Raw genomic sequence first — 14,293 nt, forward strand, 5'->3', positions numbered from 1 at the left:
CAATATCAAAAGTGATAGACAGGTCAATTGATTTTTTTTCCCCCCAGGGCTTGTTACTAATTTACACCAATTACCTCAGATTTTGCGGGGTTATCTACTTGATTTGGTATCATATAGTGGCTTGTATAGTTCGCCGTTATAATGCAGTTATAACCTCGGGTCGTGATTATAGGGGATTACACCCCCAGCTGGGTTCACAGCGAACTCCTCTTCCGAATCTGATGATGATGACATGACTTGAGATGATTTCTTGATAGATGAGTGTGATAATGTTGGCTTGTTATGTTGTCGCTTGCTGTATATTTATAAAACGGCGTTGATATGGATTCACCGTGATGTCTACGATTGCGTTCACTTCCACTGTCATGGAGCGCATCGTATCTTGTGATATATTTGTTTGGCCAAGGTCCCCATTGTTCATAAAAAAATAATAATGCCACCAAAACTTTTATTTAATTATGTAATTCAAATACACACCTGGTTCATTTAGACTTTCCTGTTCCTTTAAGATTAACATATATGATATAGTGAAGATGTTCACATATGTATTATAGAATAGGTTATTTCTATGGCTGTAATCAAGAATTGTTTCATTTGTGATTGATCTGCACTTTATTTTCTTGATTATATAATGACTAATACAATGCAGCTCTGATTGTTCAGATGATTTCTCATTTTTTGGAGAGCTACCAACCCACTAAGATGATAGAACTTTGCCCTGCATTAAGGCCTATGTTTCACATCAGACAAGCATTAACAAACAGACGATGATTTTGCTCAAAGGTCCGTGTCCATCGGCTGGGTGAGCTCAAAGGTCACTGTTCTCCCCGTTAAATTCCCTGACGCTAACCGGAGCTACTCAAGCAAAATGGACACAGAGCAGGTCTCCTACATATCAGCTCCAAAATACTCGGGAACACTTCAGGTGCATGAATAAATAAAAAGAATCAGAAACAGGATACTGAAAAAAAAAATAAAAAAATTATCAGTTACTAATCTTCATACAAATATTTGTGAATCCCCCTGATCGTACTTTGTCTTCAGCCATTTGACTCTCCCACACCAAGAAGACAAAAAGGAGCAAACACATATTCCAGAGCGAACACAAGTCTTTAAAACGATTTTTGTATTTTCTGTATTTTTTGCCAGATCCTCACCACTACGTAACCGTAGAGAAACTCAAACAAAGAGAACAGGTTATTCCAAGTAAACATACAGCCGATTGCAGTTCAGAGGACATTGTCTCAGCTCATTGTTTTGCATAAACTTGTTCCAGTGCTACCTGGGAGAGATGGCTGAGAGTGCAAAGCAAACTACTATAACAGCTAACGTTCAAATCGGCTCCCTTTACTTAGATGGAACATAATTGGGGAAAATCCCATCTGCAAACACACAAAGCACTCGTATAAAAAGGTATCTTCCGCCTCTGCCTCGGGGAAGATAAGAGACTAACACATCCCTCAGGACCTTGCTCAGGAAATATTTATTCCTTATTGCTTCTTCACACATCTCATTGATGAGGATGGGGGTCATGTGAGTGTGTTCAAAACCTAAAACATAGACACACATTCATTCAAATGTGTGTTCTTCTGCACACACCTACATTAATACAAGGCTTTGTAATAAGAGAGTGGTGGTGTTTCAAGCTGGTGGGAGGATTGCATAACAAAGCAAAGTGCCGTGCAGCATCATTAGGAATGTTCATCCACTGAAGAGGCCAAAGGTAGCTGACACAGGCCAGGTTGCATTTCTTATTTTGCATATGCACAATGCAACCACAGGCACAGATTGTGTGGGGGCTGCCCATGAACTGCCCAAGGCTGAGCATGAACTGGGAAAGTGTATGTCAATAAATACTCTAGACAAAACTGCTTCCTTAAGTGCATCTGTATGTAAATACTTTGTGATGAAAAAAGCCTGGATGATAGTCATTGCACGGTAGCACTGTGCATGTGTCTAATGCATGTATACAGTAGAGTCACATTCTGCTGAAGATTGTGTGTGAGGAGTCCAGCAGAGAAGAATAAACAATATTAGATCTCATTAATTCGATTTTTTTGTGGCAATCATCACTTCAGTGTAATCACTTAATTTGAGTTCCCAAAGGCAAATACAAATCGGAAAACAGGATGGAAATATTATTAGTAATTGAACAAAGTTACATTAAGAGGGGTGGTAATGTGTGCAGTGAGTAGTGCTGTTGCCTCACAGCAAAAAGTTCTGAGTTTAATTCCTTTCTGTGAAGTTTCTTCTCCGTGTATTTGTGTGGATTTTCTCTGAGTTCTCTGGCTTCCTCCCACCTCCAAAAACATGGAGCTTAGGTGAATCAGTCACAGGAAATTGTTCATTGGTTTGAGTTTGTGTGTTTGTCTTTCATGTGGCCCTCTAGTGAGCCGGTCTTAACCAGGATGTACCCCACCTTTCACCCATACGTAGCTGGGTAAGCTCCAAGAGACCTGTGACCCATAAGGCAAGTAAGCGGAGATGAGATGATAGTGTTTGTCTCGCCTAGAAGAAAACTGATGGGTGGATGTTATATGAAGATGTGAAGAATTACATTTTTTTCACCATGGGTGTCAGCATTACATAAGAGCCATTAAAGGGACATACAGCCATGGAGAAGTGGAAAAGAGAAAATACAATGAGGTGGTTTTTCTTCATCTCTTTCCATCATTGCTAAATTTGTCATCCCAGTTCTCTTGTACTATATTGTTACCCTAATTGTGGCAGCTAATTGGGAAAGGGTGCCAGGAGGCGCTTGAAGCTGTGTGACGTGAAATGAGAGACAGGCACGGAGGATGGAAAGAGGAGGACGAGTGAGAAACGGATATGTTTAATAATAAAGATTCGTGATCATGTAATCTATATCACATTCACACACTCGTCTGCTTCATCTTCGAATTGAAAAAAATAAATAAAATAAAATTAGAACCATGTCACAGCTGAGGTGTAATCTTTTTCTCGAGGACCTGTCTGCATACAGACTGAATTCATTCATTACCAGCATTCATTGAAAAGATTAAAGCAACGCAACTGAAGGAGGGTCTGAAAAAGGTCTCCCACAAAATGATTGAAACCAAAACACCAATTTGTACTGTGAGGTCAGACAGGCCGAATTTGTAGAATTCAACATATACATACTGGAAAACAATCTTAATAGGATAAAAATAATTTCTCCCTGCACACCATATTCTAACCACATTTATTTATCCCTGAAATGGAAGGAGCAATAAAAAGGTCAGTGCATACGAAACAAATCATTGATTCAAACCATATTCATTAACCACAATCTGGAAGAATCACACACAAAAGTCAGGATGTCATCTTCCATTCCTTCTCCTCACTCCTTCTTGGCTATTCTCCCTTCAGCCCAAGGCCTCAAAACAGCCAGAGTCAGACCGGTGCTGAAACCACCATTTGCTGTGTTTCTAGGTGGGGAGAGGCAGAGGTGGGAGCTGAACCTAATCATGTAACCAGGGTGGAATGTAAAAAAAAAAAAAAATCATGTGAGTACACAATGGTCTCAGTCAACTGGGAGACAGATAAGGACCTTTAGTTTAAACTCATTACTGGGCCAGGAGAAAATAGCCAGGTAGCAGCATGATCTCCTGTCTGGCTGACTCTGCAGATTTATAATGAACAATGACAACCAAGAAGAAACATGTCTGAGAAGGATCAGGATGTCTCACCGCCTCGGCTCATCTGTTTCCTAAGCTGTGCTCAAGTTACTGCACTAAAGCAGGCTTCTTTAATATTTCTATGTTTCAGCTAACCGTGTGAAGTTTTTTGTAGGGGTTTTGGAATCAGCTGAAGACGACTTTCAGGTGAACCAGCTTTATGAATTAATTCAGGAACACATGCTAAGAGGAATCACAGAAGTGGGATTAAAATGAACAAAGATGAACAAACCAATTTCTTGTGTTAAACAGTAAAATAATTCTGCTAATTCAGTAATGGTTTCACTGGTGTTAGTTTGTTTGACTGAGAGCAATCTTATACAACAACTACTCAACAGATTTCCCGACACTTGGTATTAGGGTCAGACATATTCTCAGGAAGAAACCAATAAAACTTCCAGAAAGTAAAAATAAAAAGAGAATAAAAATAGGAAGATCTGGGCATTCTGCTTGAACACTTTGAGATGTGGCTTTCCATCAGTTACACACAGATTACAAAGCTAGTACTGCATCGCAATGAAGAATCTATCGAATTGAGAAATGGGGCCAATAAAGCAACTGTGACACGTGAAATTAAAAAAAAGGTCTTTTGACAGTTTTGTCAATTACCATGACACTGGCTGAGAGGTTGGGGTGCCATGAAATAAATCCTCACATTTTGGAGTGGATTCAGATAAATCAACAGATTCATACCGCTTTCTCCCAAATAACAGCTTTGGCTTGTGTTATGTCATTTAGGAGCTATGCCAACTTAATTTAAACATCACGCTCAAAGACTGCAATCGGTGTACTCATTTGTCTTTTTAGTTTAATAATAGGGAGTGGTAGATGAACATTGCTTTGAGCAATCAAGAAGATCGTATCTACAGCAAATGGGGAGTATAAGGATTTTAACAATAAAGATGTTATAAAAATGAAGGAAGCAACCAAAATTCTTCCTGTACAACAGATGAGAAGCAGGAGAAAAATCTTTCTTGCCTAAACACATCAAAAACACAGAATCTTATTTCACAGCAATGTCCACATGTATGTTTTGAACAGATGCCAGGATGAAGCTCATCCTTGCATACCTAAAGCCTTACTAACACTGCTGTGAGGCACATCATGTGCTTTCAGCAAAAAGCCAATGCAGACGTCAAATCTGAGAGCATCATGTGAACATTTGCGTTCTTTCCAAATCGTATGGAGGAATGCAAACTTCAACACTGTGAGCTTCGAAAAGAGACGATTAGGTTTGAAGCAATTTCTACCATTCTTTATTTAATGAGAGCGTGTTGTGTCAAACAGACAGGATCCATACTGAATGGATCGGAGATGCGACGTATATCAGGCAACACTTTATTTGCTTATGGAACAAATGCTGATAGTATCACACTTGCTTACAGAAAGAGAAAATGAATATAATTGGCAATGCCTCAGATTGATATTCCCTTCAATTTAACAGGAATTAGACTTGTACCCAAATAATTATTTCTGTTTTCTGTTAGGATACAGAGGGGAAAGTTTTGTGCCCTGTGACTAATTTAAATAACACCTGATTATATCACCAACTCTAGGAGATGAAAAGCTGACCTCTTGTGATCTCTTTACCCAGCTCTAAAAGGCAACATCAAGCGCTACCTATTACAGCTACCTGATTAGCAGCAGCCATCCAATTATGTGTTGAAACCGAATGAAACTCGTGGCTCTGCAGAATCTCGGCAAACACCAGCACATCCCTACCGATTTAAAGGTCTGATGCATAGAACGGGGCATTTAAGGAGTATTAAGGGTCATAAATACAAAAATACTGACAAAAAAACAGCCCACTTTCAGACAGAACTATCAATTCATACATCATTTTCACTTTCGGTCTTGGACTGATGAATATTCACAGGTGAGGGGAGGTGAGGGACACTGATGTTCCCTAACCTCTTTCTCCTAATCACAGGAGTCCAACACCTTTCTGTTTGGATGTAACACATTCAAGTTGGTAACAAGCTGCATTTAAGAATGGAGTGGAGAGAATGAAATCGAAATATTGTTTGGCGATATTAAGAAGGCATCCTTGACAGCGGCATCTATCTTGCCTCCAGCAGCTGCCACTGCTGTTATTACCTCCACCTTGGAGGTGGAGGAGGTGGATTTGATAGTCTGGATCCAGGCCAACAGAAACTCAACACAATATTCATTATAGCATCTTCATGAAAACAATAACAGCGATGTGCTCTCGTTAGCTTAGAGCGAGGTTTCCGATCTTCTATGGACACTGAAGATCCGAAAGATCTACAGTGGCCTAGAATGGACAAACTAAAATCTCTAGAGGGAGAATTTCGTATATTCTATAGGGAGGGTAAGACAAGGGGGCATTCACAGTCTGGAGTATGTTGCATCTAAATGTCCTCTAAGTCAGGAACACATTGTGAACATTGCATGCCACCACACTAGGAGGTGTGAAATGGAACCAGCCAAAGGGCACAATTTGATCCGATTCCATCCCAACTGGACTTGATATGAAATTTGAGGATGGCGTTTGGCTTCACTTTCATTTATAAAGGGTCTCTGGTGGAGAAGAGGAAAAACAAGCCATTACTCAAACATATTCTTTGTCCTATAAATTTGGCATTACCTGGCCTGGGGATTTGAGGCTGTTATTAGTTTGAGACTTGGATAATTCTCTGTATTGAGTAATTTGTCAGTTAACAGAAAAATATGTGGAAATACGGACACTCTCTAGGTTTTAGACAGTTATGGAAATATAAAGGCGTTTACAAGTGAAACGTAAAGATGTGGTGCAAAAAAAAATCCTTTCGCATAGAGCCTGGATATATTTTTGTATTTACACATGGGGAAAATTTCATAACTAGTCCAATTTCTAAAGACAGAAATGTTAGTTTACAAGCCCAGTCCTACAACGCGCAGTCAAATACTTTTAAATTACAACACAAAAACAGAACTCATCAACTAACGAACCTGGTGACCTTTTCACCTGTAATCAAATCACAGCTACTGTTGTGTATTTTGACAATTTACTACTATTAAAGTGCATATTTCTGTCAGAAAACAGTGTAGAAATGTTTATTTGAAACCTTGCTCACAAATATGATCGCGTTTTCAGAATGATTTTTATTTTTGAATAAGGTAATAATTTATAGCAGTGACTGTGCAAGAAAAAAAAAAAGTTAACATGAATACAACCAATTATGGATAAAGAACCACAACAGAACATGGAGGAAAAAAAACCCATAACAATTCATCTGAACATTACACACAACTTTTTGAGGTGCATTCCAATAGTTCTTTGATGAAGACACATAAACTAACAGGTAAACAACGGGCCAGAGTGCATTAACAACATCAAAATGGGATTTCACAAAGCGTTATCCATTACAATCCGCATCATGTCTCACTTGATGTGAGTTCTGTCTTGTGAATGTCGGTCAAGGGGCGTTAAGTGGCGCTGTGTGCACAACTCCGCTTCAGCACGTCACAGCCAAACAAAACGGCACCACCCTGTTGCATTGAGCTTTTACAGGACTGCTGCTACCTACCACTCGCTGCTAGTTTTCTCCACCTACGCCAGACAAGCTCTAGTTCAGCTGGTTCATATGACGTTGGAACCGGTTTCAGCTAGTGTGCTGCACTGGACTGACAAAACCAGAAAATTGTCCGACTCAAACGACCCTGGTCCTTTCTCAGTTTGGTGCAGTGTCTCCTGGCCTCAGTGCACAACAAATAATTTCACCACAGAGCAACTACTTACTGCACTTGTTTGCTTTACTGCCATCTGAAAGCAGTATGACCCCCCCCCCCCAACACACACACACACACAAACTTCACTAAACCAACACAGGCACTGGTTACCACAGCAACTAAGACCCAAGACCCACACTTATTTCCTTGCTTTTGTTCTTTGACCAGTAAAAGACCGTTTCACTTCAGTTTAAGCTTAAGCAAGAAATGCAATACTCTGACAAAGCTGAAAATATTTTCACTAACTCATCTGTGGAAAAAAGGGAATAAACAAACACAGAGGATGATGGCAAAGAATGTCCAGAAACGACCAAATAAGAATGTCCCTCCCGCTAAATTGGAGACCTTCTTCGTTTACATGGAGAGGATACTGATAAATCCACAGGTAATTCTGTGGGGCTCCTGGACGCCCACTGCTCACCTTTTTTGCAACTTTTAGAGTTCAGCACAGCCAAAAAAATGCAAAAGATTTTTAACTTTAAGCTAAGACTGAATGCAACACAGGGCAGCATACTGGGTAACGCTGTTGGTCTGAATCTTCTGTGTGGAGTTTGTATGTTCTGCCTGTGTCTGCAGAGCTCCACGGCTCCCTCCCACCAACAACAACATGCAACTGGTCGCTCCAAATTGTCTTTGAGTGTGAGTTTGAGTGGGTGTCTGTCCTTCTGTGTGACCCTGTGATGAACTGCTGACTCGTCAGAGCTTTACCCCGACTCTACCGGGCTCTTCTTCAGACAAGCGAAGAAAAATGAATGAAAAAAAACTGAATGGATGAATGAATGAACTGTCCATCTTCCATTTCATAATATTAAACCTCAGTGAGTCTGCAAAGATGCACATTTCTCTACATTCATACAGGGCTATTACTTTAAGTATGAACTCTACCTTTATATGTGGAGTGCGATAAAAGTTTGGCTACATTCATCACTACCCTCACAATTTTCTCAGATTAGATTCGGTTGTCAGTGGTTCACATTTATAATGGAGTGTGATCAGTACTTAGCTGCAGCTGACAGCATGTGTACATTGATGCATTTTGCATGGTTCATCTGCATCACAACCTAACAACACCATTTGTGCAGCAACTCATACTACTCAAACCGGGTAGGAGAAGGGAATGTAATGCGTGATATTTTCCTCTGGACGACAGCAAACGCCTCGTCCCCAGTCACAAAGTCGTAATGATCGACATCGATGCCGTTCCATTTTACCACACTGGTGACGATGACGTGCGAGTGTGGTACGAATTGGATATGTACGCAATCTGGATCCAGATCTAGACAGAGACTCAATTTAGATTTGGAAGGCTGCGATTTTTCAGCAAAAAAAAAAAAAAAAATCTGATTTGTTATGTAAGGCCAAAAAAAGTGAAATAATCAATTTCAACTTCTGGTCAACATCGCCTGAATGCATCTATTGTGTTTGTTATTGTGTCGCTGCACACAGCACTAAAGTTTCTCTGCATAGAAAAGTCTCCAAATGTAGGAACATTCAAACATTCAAAACATGTGGGTATGAAATGCAGACTCTGTGCATCACCATGCCGGGTTTGGGGCTCAGATGGAACACTGTGGTTGCCTGCTGAACTAGCCTGGTGGGTGTAACATAGCCCGTGATACTGAAAGTAGCAACATCTGCCACAAAGACATACAACAACAGCAACCACAGGCATGTTAACTGCAGCCCATGAGACGTAAATATAAGTCTATTGTCCACTGCCTCAGTATGGAGTGAAATGTTCTGACTCTGCATCTGTGTGTCTGTTTCAGTCTGTGTAATTACAACTTCACCCTGTAATAAGGGGCTACTTCCACAAAGACGTGGAATACCTCCTACATCTCTTCCCCGTTCACCCTCACAAATAAGATGTATTTTTTTCCAGAAAATGCTAATATTTTAGGGGGAATGGTGGCGGCATTAAGGTGATCGACCCTTCTCTCCTCTGCGGCAGCGACGAACCGTCTTCACCAACAGTACAATCGAGATCTTGGATTTCGCACCGAGCATCTCGAATCTCCGTCCTTGAAAACGCAGCGATGAATAAAGAAAAGAGAGAATGTCTCTCAACCATCCGCCCCCGGACGCGCAGAGAAGGTGGGTGTATGGAGCAATAGTCCTCTCTCTGCATCACAGTCAAAGGCACAGGGAACAAATCTGCTGTTTCACAGACTATGAGTGTTAGGATATCTGCAGTGCTCAATGCAACATTTTGAAGGCCCTGGGCTCCAGCAGGTATAAACCTGTTGAAACACTATATTCTGGAGGCAGATGTTCAAAGGCTAAAAGTCTTATTTTCAGTCTTATTGCTTAAGTTAAATGGCGCTCTATGTGATGTAATGCTGGGGAAAAGAATAAATAAAGTGATGGGTGGTGCCATCATTTAAACGACTCCAGACGGTTTCCTAATGCAGCACTGTGGGGACAAAACACGACACGTTATACACACCAGATGGGGGGGGGGTTACTTTGGAATGCTTAAAGGCTTTTTTATGAACCTTTTTCTACAAGATTACGAAAATGTTCAACCTTTTCCTTTTCATCTCTTTCTGAAACAAACCCCCACCCCCCCGTCGTTTCGTCCCTCTCGGTCGGTGGCTTCTTCGGCTGCATGTTTCTTAGCGCAACGATATGACAGAAACACATAAGAATAATGGCACGTTGTTGCTAAGAGACCACCTGTTCAGATCTCCCACATGAGACTGTGATGAAACTGTAGCCTCTCTTAGCATTATCAGAATATCATTGGTTTGAGCGTAGTGGATTTCACAACTACATCGCAACTGAGAGAGGAGCTGGTTATATAACAAGATGTCTTTTAGGTGGAAGAACTGCATTTTGGACCCTTTCTTTAAAAATAGCGTGAAACCCATGACACAACAGCGATCCTATAACCACAGAGTTGGATATCACGCTCGATTCCATTAGCTCCAAAAACAACTATTTTGTCTTTCACATAAAACATTTGAGAAAAACGGCATTCACTGTTTTTGCAGGCCTGTGTTGACAATTAGGGAGTGGCGCTGCATGGGAAGATGAGTGTTTTGTCCTGAGGGTTGGCAAAGACAGGACACGCCCTTCCAGTTCATTACCTGCCAGGGTGTGTTTGAATCCTGTGACACATGCACTGGAGCAACAGAACGCACACATCCCATGACAAACGTTTGAATAAATACAAATAGAAGTCATGCTAAAAGAGTGTGTGTGTTTATCTCTGCATCCTCCCATCACGTTTGCACCTCGTGAGAAATGTTCACAGGTAGAAGTCATGGCGGGCTATTTAAAATATGTCACTGTTGACTGATTTCACACACGGCCCCTGTCTCCTTCGGATTCAATCTGATTAATTTGTTTGTTCACTTGGGTTACAATCCCGGTCACGCGCACAGACTTCATCCATCAGCGTGTTAAGGAGCTTGACCCCGGGCACAGACATCCGGCGACACATGCCAGCTGGTGAACGCCAACAAAACACGCGAGGGCCTAGAATCCCTCCTGAAGAGTGGGGCTCACCGTGTCAGCAAGGCACGGTGAGGCCACTTCTTAAACACCCCCCGCCTATGATAGAGGGGAAATGGAAGTGAGTCACAGAGGATCACGCTGGGATTGCTGGGTTTACAAGGATAACTCCCCCAATGATTAAAATAGAAAGAACCTAAGGAGCACCTCTGGCCTTTACCAAAGCATAAAACACCACCGAGATTAACAATCTCCATTCTTGCTCCCACACTGCATGAAGTCCCAGCCCTGTTAAACACACACACACACACACACACACACACACACACACACACACACACACACACACATACACACGGACTACCGTGACTCACAACAACGTGGTAACCCCACTCTCATCCCCAGCAATTAGTCAGTATCAGCCCAGCGCTGGTTGTAATGAATTAGCAGCATCTAGATGTTGTTGGGGGGTTTTTTTTGGAGCATTTTCTCTTTCTCAAAAAAAGTCTTCTTGCATATCAAATGGAAAAACAGTGATTGCCTCCAGACCTGGGACATTCAAATGCGAATCTAGGAGAGGATAGGGCAAACCGACACTGTGGAAGTCCCATTCATTTCCCCTCCCAGACTTATCGTTTGAAGGCACAAACAATTAGCGACTGCAATATAAAGTCACAATGTGAGGATAACAACTTTCACTCAATCATTATCCCATGCTGTTTTAACCATTAACGAACAGATGAACCGTTTCTTTTCCTCTTTAAATTTTGATTTGAGATACATTCATCTTATTCTTACTATTCAAACTACACATCCATATTTTAAATCTAATTTTAATACTTCTGCTGCTTCAATATTTCATAAACATGGTTGAAAAGTGCATGAAAATTTATGTTGACAGTCTGCACTTTAAACTCGCACAAAGTGCCATTTTTAACATCCAAACTAATAGCTGCAGATTTCAGCGACCACACATCAATTACCGCTCATCCCTATAATAAAGCACCATCATGATAACATTAAAACACATTGCGGACTGTGAAAGATTGTTGCCTTTCATCACTAAGTTCAAGTTGAAGTAATATAATGAAATATTACAGCATGCTAAAAAATTTGCTTTAACCCTGCAGGGGAAAGTAAGCAGTGACTATAGATTCCACTCTCTGTGACCTTCTTTGCTTTTGAAATGAGTTTGGATCCTGAGGGAGGGAACTGTATGTACCATCTGATGTCATAAGCATTGCTGGTTGTCAGGAAGCTGATGACTGGACCCCGCTGCTCAACTTGCGCTTGAATGAGTAACACTGTCTGAGTAAGGACCAATTCTACCCAAGGATTCAGTGAGATTCCTGCTTCATGCATCTACATCTTTTACAAACTTGATGCAAAGAAGGTAAAGTCAGTGTCTGAAACATTGCCTCCCCTTTAGACCTTAATAGAAGCACCATCAGGCTCATCTATTCCCTGCAGGAAGAAGAGCAGCTACCCTGTACCTGTTATTTGGGCCCCTGTTTGAAGAACTACAGCTGGCCTCATGTATTGGAGGAAAAACAAGGAGGTGGGACGTTTGAGGTTTGTTATGTGTAAACTGTCACTGGGAATATTTGGAACCCATTGAGTACCACTGATCTCTACTGAAACAGAAACCAGATATTATCTTCAGATTCCAGAGCGGGGCCCTCACTGCACTACTTCTAAATCATTCACATTCAGTCAGTAGGTTCATCCTGCAAAACAAAGCTCTCAGTGTGAATGAGGAGCATATAAAACAGCAACTAATGTGATTCAAACCTTCAACTCAACTATGGAAAGATTCAGTCAAGCTATTACCTGACATTTACTTGATAATAGCAGCTTACTTTTATTTTACAGCATCGCACACTGAATGCATTTCAGTTTGGGCTGGCTGGTTGGACAGAACAAGCGATCTGATGACATTCTTAGAAACATTTGCTGTTTTCGTTGACAAAACAATCAAATTATTGGTAAAATTAACTGTTAGAATTATTAAGGGGAAAGAATTTGGAGATGAATACTATGAAAAAAATAGACAATATATGCATATATCACCAATAGCAATCCAGGGTTTTTTTGTGTGTGGTTTTTTTTCCAGTTGCAGTTGCATGAAAAGTCTTCTGGAGTCTGCAGAACAGGTTTCAATGTTGAAATCCCTATGGGGCAAATGTTTACTTGTTCCAACAGATAAGCCCAACCTTCTCCGCCACTTCTGGAATGTCCCCATTTCAGAAACCGAACACGATTATTGAAATCCACTATAATTTGTAAAGGGAATATCGTCGTACCTGTGAAGTAGGTACACAGGAAAACACAACACAGGCTTACGAGAATCGATTGATTTTGATTTTATTGTAAGCAGCGGGGAATTTTACCTGATAAAGAGATGTTGCCTTATCAACATGGAGTCGCTCAAAAAAAAGGCTACGTGGAGGTAAAAGACTGAGCTTTTTTTTATTTTGGTCAATTGGCAATTGATCAGAGAAAAAGAGCTGCTGCGCCTCTCCCGAAAGAGATTGTGAAAGAAAACATACGTCTTTAAACGCCTCTTAAACAATAATTCATAAAGTCTGATTCATGTAGGAATGAAACTGCTAACTTGACAGTTAGGTTTATTTTGACGCATGTAACTTAAAAAGTTTATTCTTCACTTGAACCTTACCTTATAGACATTTTCCGTCATGCGGTGAACCTCGTCGGTGCGAGACATCGTGAAATCTTCAGCCAGGACCATAAACGGATTTTTCCTCCTATGTATCCGCGTAAAATGAGGGGAAATGGGTGAATAGGTGAGTTCGGTGAAGGAATTAACGAGACAACGAGCCCGTGAAGGGAGACGCGACGCGTTCCTCCCGAAGCCCCGCTTCAACTAAACACGGCTTCCCTCTGCACAGCTGACAGCCTGTTGCTGCCTTCACGGACTCCTCGCAGGCTTGTTTTTTCTAGTAACCTCAGACGTGCACCAGAATCACTCAGAAATCAAGTAAAACATGAACATGGATCTTTCGCTTATGTTACATAAGAAAATTGCATTGATTTTTGACTGGACGACGGAAATTACAACACAGATTTGATCGCAATATATTGTCTAAAAACCAATCCAGTGTCTCCTCGAATTTATGGAATTTGTGAAAAGCCAAATTATTATCCAAATCAGAGGTTCAAATTGATACTGTCAATGCGGGTTCAGCGAAGCGTGTTCTGTAACGCGCCTCCATCGTTTTTCCTACGACATTATAACGCATCACCATTTTGTCAAAGTGCAGATTTATTGACCGCTCCCTCCATCTCTGCATGCATTGAACTCAAGCATTCCTGACCACACATACGTATCATATGTATTTGTTCCTTAGCTTCTCTACAAATAATTCAAACAAATAGCCGCCAGACATATGTGTGTTTTTCTGAAAGTG

The 14,293-nt window shown here is 41.0% G+C and overlaps 1 protein-coding gene across 5 annotated transcripts in view; it reads right to left on the reverse strand.

Moving 5' to 3' along the window:
• baiap2a (BAR/IMD domain containing adaptor protein 2a) overlaps nt 1–13,758 on the reverse strand; it is a 48,359-nt gene extending 34,601 nt beyond the window's left edge. For all 5 annotated transcript variants that reach the window (XM_068335900.1, XM_068335902.1, XM_068335899.1 and 2 more), the window contains exon 1: nt 13,543–13,758. In XM_068335900.1, coding sequence (XP_068192001.1) covers nt 13,543–13,614 — 72 coding nt within the window. In that variant the 5' untranslated portion in view covers nt 13,615–13,758. The remainder of the gene's footprint in view (nt 1–13,542) is intronic.
• Nucleotides 13,759–14,293: the final 535 nt, after the last annotated feature.

The sequence above is a fragment of the Antennarius striatus genome, chromosome 16, assembly GCF_040054535.1.
Source record: "Antennarius striatus isolate MH-2024 chromosome 16, ASM4005453v1, whole genome shotgun sequence".
In the NCBI taxonomy this organism is placed as follows: domain Eukaryota; kingdom Metazoa; phylum Chordata; class Actinopteri; order Lophiiformes; family Antennariidae; genus Antennarius; species Antennarius striatus.